The sequence below is a fragment of the Fusarium pseudograminearum genome, chromosome 4 (assembly GCF_000303195.2).
Source record: "Fusarium pseudograminearum CS3096 chromosome 4, whole genome shotgun sequence".
NCBI classification, from domain to species: Eukaryota; Fungi; Ascomycota; class Sordariomycetes; order Hypocreales; family Nectriaceae; genus Fusarium; species Fusarium pseudograminearum.
The window spans coordinates 5,595,713-5,607,558 of record NC_031954.1 but is presented as its reverse complement, the minus strand read 5'-3'; the positions used below and the strand labels follow the sequence as shown (position 1 = coordinate 5,607,558).

The window sequence follows — 11,846 nt, the reverse complement described above, 5'->3', positions numbered from 1 at the left end:
TTTTTTTTTTTTTTTTTAGCTTAGACAGCGGCCCAGTCTGCCTTTTATTCCAGGTTCTTTTTTATTTCTATTTGTCGATGCGACTGGGCTGTAGCTTTGCCGACTTGGCGTACATATCGTCCAGTTCGCTACCCAAGTCACCGGTGTTGGGCGAAGGATAGTTAGGGCGGCGCATGTCATTCAGAGCGTTTCTATCACGATCTCCGGCGGCAGCGGGGTCGGGACGGGGAGTGAGGGGCCGGTTCCCAGCGGAACCCCAAGTGCACCTGAGACGAGAGTCAATACGACTACTAAAAAAACAATTGAAGAGAGATTCAGGGGCAGAACGTACTTGTTGGAAGAAACTGATTGGTTGGGTCTCTCCATGTTGGAAAAATACTGACAAGGTAGACTACCTAGTCAGTCGAGGAAGTGTGGTTGCTCTGCAAGGTTGATGTCGATCAAACTTAAAGGTATGTAGGCTGAGATGGGGGGATTCTGAATAGTCGATGGATTCTTGTGAATGTGAAAACACTGGGTTATCAGGGAAACAGAGTTTGGATGGGACAATCTTTAACTGAGAAGCAGGTAGAGGATATATAAGTTCGTAGTCAAGAGATGCGAACCACGGGCGGCCTTTCGTTCGGCTGCCTTTCTTTACCTTGATACTGCTACTGTACGTATCTACACTACCAACCTACATCATGGCGGATCCACTCTCGTTATTTTCAAACTCATCTTTTCGCAATTGCTTGACTTGACTTGATAAAGAGAAACTGGAAGTACGCTAATGCGTGGTCATTCTGGTTACAGTGTGCCTTGGGACCTGAACACCAATTTACAATGTGCACTTGCCTGATCAACAACTATGGCAGCCTATTAGGCCTCAAGGCTTACACAGACGCCGCAGCAAGGCTTGTTTAGGGCCCTGGAACTTGGAGAGTTCAGCCAGCGCTTTTGCGCTTTGCGCGTTCCTGCATTGGTCATGTCGCAGTACATTATCATCAAGTACAAGACTGGGGCGATGTGCACATCTTCACGTTGACATGGGCTTGACTGACTGTCAGAATGCAAGCGCACAGTCTGTGGCGAATTCCTAAGTTGATCTCGTGCCAAATGAGACGCGAGGAAACGGTCTGTAAAGTACAATTTAGTTTCCTCTTCTCTTCTCTCTTTCCCCCCCTTTCCTCTTCTCGCGGGCGCTGTTTGGTACATGCCCAGATACTAGATAGGTACTGAGTAGTAGGCAGGCTTTTGACACCAACTAACTGAGCAGGCTAGCTGGAAGTGATGGGTGACTATGTTAGGACAAGACGCGTAATCGACCAGACCAGTAGTTAGTTGCTCGTATTTCACCTACTGACGTGGTGACGTTCGCAGGTTCGCCCGGTTAGTCGAGTCGATTCATTGGTGAAGAACAATTATGGAAGCATCCATGAGTCTATCTATGGCTTGTCTGCCGGGTCGGGAACGAGGCTTAGTTGGCGTGGCGCTCTAGCTAGAGGAAGAGCAAAGAAACTTGAAGAAAGAACTGTGTGCGAACGATCATGAAATGGATTTATTAATCGGCAAAGAGGGCAGTTTAAGGCCATCAATTTCTGCCATGGGGGCAGTACTTCTACAGGGCGTGGGTGCCCAGCAGAAAGCCCTACAAGGAGACTGAATCAATGGATGTCTAAGCTTAGAGCTACGCCGCAACCTACCTCCACCACATCACAGTGTGCTGTCGTTGACAAAAATCGTACAGCACGAGAAAATAGATGACGTAGAAAACAAAGTTCTAGGCTTAATAACCATCGTTTTACACTTCTTTACCCCTTGACTCTTGAAAATTACAGTTATTACCCCTGGCTTGATCTTTAGGTTGACGTGAGTAGTATCCACTGCACCAAGTAGTGCTGACAACACTCACAAGGTCGTCGCCTTGTGCACGGTCAACCTGTCAGGTACTGTGTTTACACAACCGTACTTATTAACGAGAATAAAACACACGCTTCTCTTGTGACTTGTCATGTTTTCTTTTTCGGCAGCGATTGCATTCACAATGGCTGGGCGTCGGGTTGAGTCATAGCCCGAGGCGCTTCCGATAATGGATGCCACCGTGAATAACGCTTCCTGCCCAGATGTCCAGTAGCACTACTCCCTCCAGCTGTCTTTTTTCCGTAAGGCGAACCAAATCCCTGCCTACTACTTTCTGGGCAACATTTTTACACATGCAGATAGCGTCGGTGAATAGATATTTTAATTTATTGGAATTTACTGGCACAAAATATAGGGACTACAATGGAAGCGTGCTTGATACTGACCGTCGAGTTGATGATGAGGAAGGTGCAATGATGGACGTTAAAGTCACGTGCCTTCGCGCTCATGTCCTGTGCCTGTTTGCATCAATGAGGCCCTCAAACACAGCTAACCATCTTTCAATTGCCTGTCCTTGTCCCGCATGAACCCTTCTTGTCGCCTACTTAGCGTATCAGACTGACGAACGGTCTGCCGTACATTTTTGTTGATCACTGTCGACTTCTAAGTGGCCCGGGCAAGGCAGAGATGGGACTAAACACCTAAGACTTCCGACATGAGAGAAGAGGAATCAATTTCCTCCCACATGACCTCAAAACCTGTGTCACCAACTACTTTTTCGCTTGTTTTGAAATCCAAATTTTGAAAGCCACGTCATAGGCTTATTCACGCGCCCGGAAGTGGTGGTTCAACTGCTATAGGCCACAAACAATGGCAACAGACGCAGATGTGGATATGGGAGGTGTCCCAAGCGCCGACGATATTCATAATGTCGTACCAAGTGGTACGAAAAGAAAAGCCGAGAGTCTGACAGAAGGAGCTGGTGCACCTCGCAGAATCAAGGTAGGTGAAACCGCCAACGCCTTACGCATGCGCCGCCCAGGCACAGCCACTAACATGAACACCAGGCGCTCGATCCGAATGTTGTCAACAAAATCGCTGCCGGTGAAATCATAGTCGCTCCCGTCCATGCCCTCAAGGAGCTTATTGAGAATGCTGTCGATGCCGGTGCTACCTCTCTGGACGTCCTTGCTAAGGAGGGCGGGCTGAAGCTGTTGCAGATAACAGACAATGGGTGTGGCATTCAAGTGAGTAGGCTTCGCCCCCATAAACATCATCGTGAGGCTGACTTTAATGATAGAAAGATGACTTGGCCATCCTTTGTGAGCGTCATACAACCTCCAAAATCACCACCTTCGAGGATTTGTCTGCCATTGAGACATATGGCTTTCGCGGCGAGGCTCTCGCCAGCATCAGCCACATCGCCCATCTCTCTGTTACCACCAAGACAAAAGACTCGGATCTTGCATGGAGGGCGCACTACTACGAAGGCAAGCTTGCACCAGCAAAGCCTGGTCAATCAGCAGAGCCCAAAGGTGTTGCAGGCCGCCCGGGAACGCAAATCACAGTAGAAGATCTTTTTTTCAACATCGCGACACGGAGGAGAGCCTTCCGTTCGCCATCTGATGAATTCAACAAGATCATAGACATGGTTGGCCGGTACGCTGTGCACTGCAAAGGTGTTGGCTTCACCTGCAAGAAGGCAGGCGAAGCCTCGACAAATCTGTCAATCCAGGCCCATGCTACCATCATCGATCGCATTCGTCAAATACACGGCAGTGCCGTGGCAAACGAACTTTTGGAATTTTCAGTTTCTGAGGCTCGTTGGGGTTTCAGAGCTGAGGGCTATACGACCAATGCAAACTATTCTGTCAAGAAGACAACAATTTTGCTCTTCATCAACCATCGTTGTGTCGAGTCAACTCACATCAAGAAAGCAATAGAGCAAACCTACGCGAATTTCTTACCCAAGAACGGCCACCCTTTCATATACCTGAGTCTTGAGATTGACCCAGCTCGAGTAGATGTCAACGTTCACCCGACAAAGAGGGAAGTCCATTTCCTTAATGAGGACGAGATCATTCAATCAATATGTGCAGCAATCGAGTCTAAGCTCGCCGCAGTTGACATGAGCCGCACATTCATGACACAAACACTTCTCCCCGGCGCGAAAGCGACTGAATCCACCTCTCAAGCAGAGAGTGATGGTACACCTAACCGAAGAACCCCAGCGACAAAGAAGCGAAGATACTCCAATGACTTGGTAAGGACAGATACTGCTGAGCGGAAAATTACATCCATGTTTGCTCGAGCTGGCCCAAGTGAATCAACAGGCTCTATGGATCGTGCAGGTGATGCAATTCCCATCCATGAGCCTCTCGAGTATGAGACAGTAGATCGCGAGCTCGTGCAATGTCGCCTGAACAGCGTCAAGTATCTGAGGGAAGAGGTACGGGAAGATATGCACCTCGAACTTACCGAAATTTTCGCCAACCATACCTTTGTTGGCGTTGTGGATGAGCAACGTCGGCTAGCAGCGATCCAGGGGGGTGTCAAGCTGTATCTAATTGACTATGGCCGAACTTGCTACGAGTATTTTTACCAATTGGGACTCACAGATTTTGGCAATTTTGGAACCATCAAATTCGCTCCTGCATTGGACCTCCGTGAACTACTCCGGACGGCAGCTGCGGTTGAAAAGAGCCTAATCACCTCGCCCGATGAGGATTTTGACACCGAGGCATTGGCAGATCGCGTAACAGACCAGCTCATTGAGCGCCGCGAGATGCTTCTCGAATATTTTTCTCTTGAGATATCACCTACTGGTGAACTTATCTCTTTGCCACTACTTATCAAAGGATATACACCACCTCTTGTCAAGCTTCCTCGCTTCCTCCTCCGCCTCGGTCCTGGTGTTGACTGGACGGACGAGCAAGCTTGCTTTGATTCATTCCTGCGAGAAATGGCTACGTTTTACGTTCCAGAGAAATTACCAACCTTGCCCGGTGACGCGGAAAGCCTTCGAGAAGAAGTCATCTCAGCCGAGATGCGTGCCCGCCGCCAGCACGTAAGACATGCTGTTGAGCATGTATTCTTTCCGGCGTTCAAGGCGAGATTGGTAGCGACCAAGTCACTGATGGAAGATGCAGTGCTCGAAGTCGCAAACTTGAAGGGCCTCTATCGGGTTTTTGAACGGTGTTAGAAGGATATGGAGATGCGCAGACATTGGAGCCGGCGATCATTACTATGGGTTGTTGCTGACATCTTGAACTAAACGCTATATGGGAGCTGGTGCTATGTACTGGGATCGTTACAATCGCGTTGTAAGTTATCCAACACAAGAACAGCTTGGGAAATTCACATTTGGTGAATCACATGGTGGACGACAGCAGAGGTACAATATACTGGGGTCTTTAGAAACCAAGAAATCAATTGCTTTTATTTAACCATCTATGCCTCTGGCTTGTTCTTTCGCTTGTAAGTCAAGAAACGATTTAAGTTCAACAAGGCCTCATCAGCACGCTGGCGTAGCTCACTACCAGCACGCTTGTCAATGGCCTTGACCATGGAGCGCACCTTGGGAAGAATCTCGTTTAGATGCTTCAAGAAGTCGTTCTTCCAGAACACTTCCTTCTCGTAAGAGTAGCTCTCATCAGCGTAAATGTCGAAAATCTGGATGAGAGCCTCGACTGCATCAGCAGTAGGTGTCTCAGGCAGACCAGCAAGGAGGGTGATCAAGAAAATACCAATGTCACGGTTTCGGCCTACGGGCGCGGGCTCGAGAGCGAGTTGTCCAAGGACACCAATGCACTTAACGCTAAGAGATTGGAAAGGGTCCTCCGAATCCTGTGCAGCGGGCGAGCCCTTTGTGGCTTGGTATAGGGCGATGAAGCGGCGGTGCTCCTCGGTAAAGGGTGTGTTGGGTCGACCTCGAAGGGAGCGTGCAACGCCCCAGGCAAGACTGGTAACGTGGGTTGCAAGGTCGAGATCAGCGGTATCGGTGGCCAAAATGGGGGCAATGACCTGAGCCCAGAGAGCGCGGCCGACAGGCTCCCAGGCGTTTTGGATAGGAGCGTTGTTGAGGTCGGAGAAGTCGATGAGAGAGACTGACCAAGCGATGTTGTTGAGAGCAGACAGGGCGTGGCCTTGCAGACGAAGGGAGGCATCGTCAACGGGGGAGAGAGAGGCTATGCGGATGAGTTCGGGGAGGGCGTTGTCGATAAGGGTCTTGAGAATGGGAAGGTCATCGATGTTGCTGTCCTCCTCATTTCTGTCAGCTCCAGTGACCAGCTCCATATCAGCCTCAAGTTCATCATCGTCCATCTCCTCCTCCTCCTCTTCTTCACCTCCTTCTTCCTCACCGTCGGAGATTTCTTCGTCAAGATCGGCCATCTCTTCATCATCCTTGGCTTCGGGCTTGTCTTCTTCCTGGGGCTCGACCTCACTTGCTGTGTTGAGTGTTGTTCCAATGGACGCGAGGATTTCGAGGGCGAGCTGTTGGTATTCGAAGGGGTTGGCCCATCCTACGGCGTCGGACTTTTGGCCTGGCTCATAAGCCTTGAGGGCCTGTGAGAGGGTGGGAATGAGAACCGAGTTGTCGGCTCCGAGGGCGATATCCTGGTCCTCGAGAGAGGCAAAAATGTTGTGAAGAACACCACAGGCGAGGACACCGTCACCATTGGCCGTCTTGCGCAGTGACAGCAGAGTGCCATAAGTACGGTGCTCCTTTGTGTGGATGACCTTGTCAGAGAGCTGCTCATTATCCTCGCAGAGAATCATGAGACAAGCAAGAGCATCACTTCTCAACGAGACGATATCAGGATTGCTGGTAAGCTCGTCTGAGGTGAGCAGGAGCAGAAGGCGGGTGGCGGTGGCGTTACGAGAGATGGCCTCGAGGATTTCATCCTGAGCCTCGGCGAGAGCAGTGAGCAAGGAGACAAGGGATGATACAATGCTTAGAATGGTGGATTGTTCAGGCTTTGAACGTTTTTGGAATTCCAAGTCTTTGGACAATAGAATCTCAGTGACCTGCTTGGATGTTAGTTTCTGCACTTTGATGCTTGGGTTACAACGCCACATACCGACTTGGTAGCAAACTCAATCGCAGTGAGAATATCAACACGGTAGAGATGAACGCAGAAATCAGGCTCCTCCTCCTGGGCGAGGACCCTCAGGATGCCCCAACCAGCAGCACGGCTCTCGAGCGCAGCATCAGTCAGAGTCTGGGTAGTGATGGTGTGAACAATCTGCTCTCGCAGGAGCAACTTGCGGCACTTCTCATCTTGAATAATGTTTGAAATGGCCGAGGCAGCGGCAGAGCGAGACTTAGGATCAGCACTCTTGAGGTCGTTGATGACGGGAAGAATCTTTGACTCTCGTAGGGCTGCGAGCTCAGGGTCCGAAGGAGGCTTGATAGGTTTTGAGATGGGGTCTTTGCGGGCTGCGTGGCCTCTATTTCTGCGAGACTTGGCCATTTTTTTGATGATTTGGAGATTATTTTTTGTATACGAAAAGAAGATGGTTATATCTTAGGTAGTTTTGGGTAGAGTTGAGTTAAGTAAAGTATGATGGACTTCGAATTTGAAAGGCAGCTAAAAATTTACATGAATATTTTGCGACGGCGAATCGTGCCCCACCTCGATATAAAAATGTCCCGAGTTATTTGACAAGGATTATTTAAGCTCAGCAACCACATTCATGCGATGTCTTGGTCTGGGGATATTTACTGGTTGTATGTGCAATACAAATACATTGAATGCGTCTAGAATTACTTCGACTATGATTTATTTGACGTTCATTCAGCTTCACTAGTTGTTATCCAATTAAGTTCTTGTCTGAAGCATGGAATAGAAGTATACAACAAATGGTGAGTAGGTACCTTGCATTCGACAGTACCTAGGTACTAAGATAGGTAACAAGATACGCCATAAGAGTCGCGATAGACGGTATTGGTTATAGGTACCTAGGTACATACATTCTTTAGTGAACCTGGGTTGCTATGAGACAATTCATTGTTGATTGTCTCCCAAATGCTTGTGGTATTAATATTAAGCTTTGTAGCTGCAACCACTGTACCCAGCACAGTCAGTATCTGAAACTCACTGAAGCTCGCACCAACCACTGTAAGAGAGTTACAGACTTGACGGCCCGGGCAAGCACGAGCCACGCTGGAAGCAAACCTACAGACAAGGGTCAGCGTCACTTCCGTCATCTTACCTGCATCTCCATTCTTTAATAACCATAAAACCATTCAACCGTCGAATTTGTTTCTCTTTTGCTTTGCATCGATCGCCCACTGCGATTGGTTCCTCCGCATGTTCACAATCATTGCATACCTGTCCATCGTCAGGTAGTTGAGTTCGCGCCGCGCCGACAAGCTACAACAGCTTCCATGAGCTCTACCTAGTCGCTCTCCATCCAACATTCAGCTTCAATATCGACCACAATGACGCCTGCGCGAGGCAGAACGAAGGCGCGCTTCTGGGCAGGCGACGAGGAAATGGCTAATAAGAAAGACGACGACCTGGGTGCTCCTGGCCATCACTACCAGTCCAGGACCGGTGGCCACTGGCAAGCAACTCCCCGCGCTCCTCGTCGCAGCTCCGTCGGTCGCCTTATTTCGTACCTCGTCTTCATATCGATCCTCTTCTTCATAGCCTACAACCTGATATCGTCGCCTTCTAGCGGTTCAGCCAATACAACATCAGAGCGCTCTGCGCAGCCGGGCCACAAGCAGGGCCAGGTCTATTACCAAGGACCCCTCAAGTTCCCCGAGCTCGCGGAAACGTTGCGCAGTATTCAAGGAACAGCAGGCAGCTATGAACGGAACAAGAACATTCTTTTCACTGCTTCAAGTATAAACAGCGCCAATACTCTTTTGCCAATGGCTTGCAACATGGCATCGCAAGACAAGAACTATGTTCATTTTGCGCTCATGGGTAGGAACGAGATATCAATCAAGGAACTTCTCCAGATAAACGGAATCGATGAAAGTTGCAAGATATACACGCATGGTAGGAAGAGACACTCAAAGAATCACCAACTCGCTTACTAAGTGCCTTCATAGATGCCCGCACCGACTATGCCTCTACATCTTCTGAGATGAGACTGAAACTCGCTGCTCTCCGTGCATTCTGTAAGACCCGATCCGTGTGGCTTCAGAGATGCGCATTTGTCTAACGTCAACCCTTCTAGACTATATCAACAACTTTATGCACCCTCAAGCAATCATCATTGACTCTACTTACGCTGAAGACGATTACTTCCTCAAAGCGGCACGCGATCAAATCCACGGAACGAAATCTGCGCTTATAGAATTGCCAGACAAGCCTGAAACTCGACTTGGCTGGATTTCAAAGCTTGACGCCCTAGCATTGTCTGGTTAGTAGCGCCCTTATTCTCTCAAATAATGTACTTACTCGGTGATATTAGCTTGGAACAAGGTCCATTTCGATATCTTAGTTCAAGCACCTCCTGTTGGTACTGCCAACCTGCAAAGACTCCTCACCTCTCTGCGTAGAGCCGACAAGAGCGCTATTACAATTCCCCAGCTTACCATTGAACTACCACCCGTTGTAGAGAAACCTCTGGCGGACTTCTTGTCTGGATTTCAATGGCCTTCCAAAGCTTCTGGCGAGTTGCCGCAATCGCAAATGCTCTCGCTCCGCCACCGAATTCCCTCGCACAAGATGGACGAGGAGGAGAGCTCAGTTCGATTTCTGGAATCATTCTGGCCAAGTAAGCCTTCACAAAATCATGTGCTTGTCTTGGCGCCTCACGCCGAGGTTTCACCTCAGTTCTTCAACTGTAAGTGGTACATCGAAACCCCATTTTGACAATACTGACCCTTCCAGATGTCAAGTACAACATGTTACATAGCCTTTATTCTCATTCTGCAATCCTTCAGGACTGGAACGAGAACATCATGGGCATCAGTTTTCAATCTCCCAAAACACTCCTCGATGATACAACTCCTCTGACTGTTCCCGTGGCCGATGCGAAGGGTGAAAAGGATGGCGCCAGCCCATTTTTCTGGCAGGCTCCTACTAGTGACGCAGTTCTGTTTATGGGCAATAAATGGGTTGAGCTTCATGGCTACGTTTCGCGCTTACTAGAAAAGCAACAAACAAGAACAGGCACTCCGGCTTTCCTGGCCAAGAAGAACACAAGCAAGAAGCATCCAGCGTGGCTGGAGTATGTTCTTCAACTATCACAGCTTCGAGGATATGTGACGCTCTATCCGAGACCAGAGACAGCAGCAACGATATTGGGTACACATAGTGACTTGCCCAATACGCCTGAGGAGTATATGGGTGAGGAGACTAGGAACAAGGAGAACGGAGAGGCGGACGAAGCGACGTCCAGATTCGATCCTGCCTCCCCTATTGATATGCTAGCAACATTACCTCGCGAGGGTGACCTACTGTCGCTGGGTGATTTGCCACTCGTCTCGTGGAGTGGAAAGCCCACTTCGCTTGAAGAACTAGAGATGAGCTCATTAGAGCTTACAAAACTGTTCCGTCAAGATATTGGCGAGTGTCCACCCTCTGTCATAAGTGACGAGGATGAATTTGGACGACCGCAGCGCAACCCGGACGCTAGCGATCTCTTTTGCAAGAGCAAAGACTCTGGCAGTGCTAACACAGCGCCGGAAGTCAAGGAGTCTAAGGAGACAGCGTAACGGAACACGATTTAGCAGCCCAGTCCAGATATCGGGCGGCTTTCATTTTTCACCATCTACGGGTTCAAATTTTTCATAATTGGCATTGGAAGGTTGAAAGACCAGGCGCTATTCCGGGTATGAATTATGTCTTGGTACAGAGTGGGAAGTTTCCCAGTTAAAAAATACGTCTATGTTAAGAATTGGACGATGAGTCCCGGACCTTGGCGACAACCATCAGGATGATACATGTTCCTATGATTGATACTGCCGTAAGACTGAAAACCTAAAAGTGACAGTTTAGCATATGACTGTTTATTTTCTGGGTGTGTGACAAGAAGCTTACTGCATGAGTCTTCCAACCAATTTGTACAATGGCTGCTCGTTTGCTGTACTTGTTGACCGTTCCTACCAAATCATTAACAACCAAGTACATGCTTTCTCATGAAGCACTTACTTATGTAATTAGCCATCCCTGCAAAGAGTGTCATGACGGAAAGAGCCCAGAATATCGTGCCAAGTGGCTTTGCCATGCGTAGTTCTAACGGTGAGGCCTCACTCTTGAGATGGAAAGACAGGGTGATGGCTACCGAGACGATGGCCATATAAACCGACAGGCGAAGATATGAGAGAAACGCTACACCAAATATCTGTAAGACAATCATTGCCAGTGATGTAGTGTGAATGTATGTGTGTACTTCTCTCGTTGGCGCAGTGGTCACGCGCATCACTGCTTTCATTCTCAACTACCAGCGGGCCAAAGATGGGCCAGTGAAAGAAAGGTCGCTCGTCCTCACTGCACACATCATATGTAATTAGTCCGGGGGTTGTGTGAGGCAAACATTCTGGTGTCACGTACTCTAGTTCACTGAAATCAACAGGTCGAGCTAAGTTCTGGATGGGCGCGCAGCATGCGTGTACAGTGAGGTCTTCATCATCGATGTTCGCGTCCCGAGAAGTCATTTTTTTAAGATGCGAGTAAACAAGTCACTATAAAGTGAGGGTTCGGTGAAGATAGTTGATGTATCGGTATGAGAGACAAGGCGAGCATGTGATGGCTGTAGCATGTCAGTCTGGTTGGTTGATCCAAGGATTCGGGCGTCGGGCGGATGATGGTGCGATAAACCCGATTGCCGGGGCCACCCTAGACCAGATATCAATAACAGCAACCAAGATACCTAAGTTGGATATATACTGTCAAAAAATCAACATAATTAGTTTCAATGTTTTCCAAAGGAAACGCTTTGTCTCATCTTTTGTATTCAAAAGAGTTGTTTTTTTCGTTATACTAAATTATCCCATGATACTAATTATCTCCAACATCACATCACGGTGTGCTTCACATGTA

At 48.6% G+C, this 11,846-nt stretch overlaps 5 protein-coding genes across 5 annotated transcripts, besides 2 other annotated features; 2 read left to right on the top strand and 3 right to left on the bottom strand.

Moving 5' to 3' along the window:
- Positions 1-67: 67 nt before the first annotated feature.
- On the bottom strand, positions 68-366 carry FPSE_01058 (uncharacterized protein; the record flags this gene model as incomplete). The annotated part of the gene is made up of 2 exons (XM_009254178.1): positions 68-266; positions 332-366. 2 exons carry the CDS (start codon positions 364-366, stop codon positions 68-70), a joined length of 234 nt encoding a protein of 77 aa, XP_009252453.1.
- A 767-nt stretch (positions 367-1,133) lies between these two features.
- Positions 1,134-1,174: a repeat region.
- A 1,535-nt stretch (positions 1,175-2,709) lies between these two features.
- On the top strand, positions 2,710-5,041 carry FPSE_01057 (uncharacterized protein; the record flags this gene model as incomplete). The annotated part of the gene is made up of 3 exons (XM_009254177.1): positions 2,710-2,841; positions 2,907-3,086; positions 3,140-5,041. The coding sequence occupies 3 exons, from the start codon at positions 2,710-2,712 to the stop codon at positions 5,039-5,041; spliced, it is 2,214 nt and encodes a 737-aa protein (XP_009252452.1).
- A 248-nt stretch (positions 5,042-5,289) lies between these two features.
- FPSE_01056 (uncharacterized protein) lies at positions 5,290-7,313 on the bottom strand (the record flags this gene model as incomplete). Its single annotated transcript, XM_009254176.1, has 2 exons — positions 5,290-6,867; positions 6,921-7,313. The coding sequence occupies 2 exons, from the start codon at positions 7,311-7,313 to the stop codon at positions 5,290-5,292; spliced, it is 1,971 nt and encodes a 656-aa protein (XP_009252451.1).
- Positions 6,149-6,198: a repeat region.
- Positions 7,314-8,284: 971 nt separating the features above from the next.
- On the top strand, positions 8,285-10,519 carry FPSE_01055 (uncharacterized protein; the record flags this gene model as incomplete). Its single annotated transcript, XM_009254175.1, has 5 exons — positions 8,285-8,852; positions 8,906-8,974; positions 9,034-9,219; positions 9,271-9,645; positions 9,693-10,519. The coding sequence occupies 5 exons, from the start codon at positions 8,285-8,287 to the stop codon at positions 10,517-10,519; spliced, it is 2,025 nt and encodes a 674-aa protein (XP_009252450.1).
- Positions 10,520-10,840: 321 nt separating this feature from the next.
- Positions 10,841-11,461, bottom strand: FPSE_01054 (uncharacterized protein; the record flags this gene model as incomplete). Its single annotated transcript, XM_009254174.1, has 4 exons — positions 10,841-10,887; positions 10,956-11,135; positions 11,197-11,294; positions 11,358-11,461. 4 exons carry the CDS (start codon positions 11,459-11,461, stop codon positions 10,841-10,843), a joined length of 429 nt encoding a protein of 142 aa, XP_009252449.1.
- Positions 11,462-11,846: the final 385 nt, after the last annotated feature.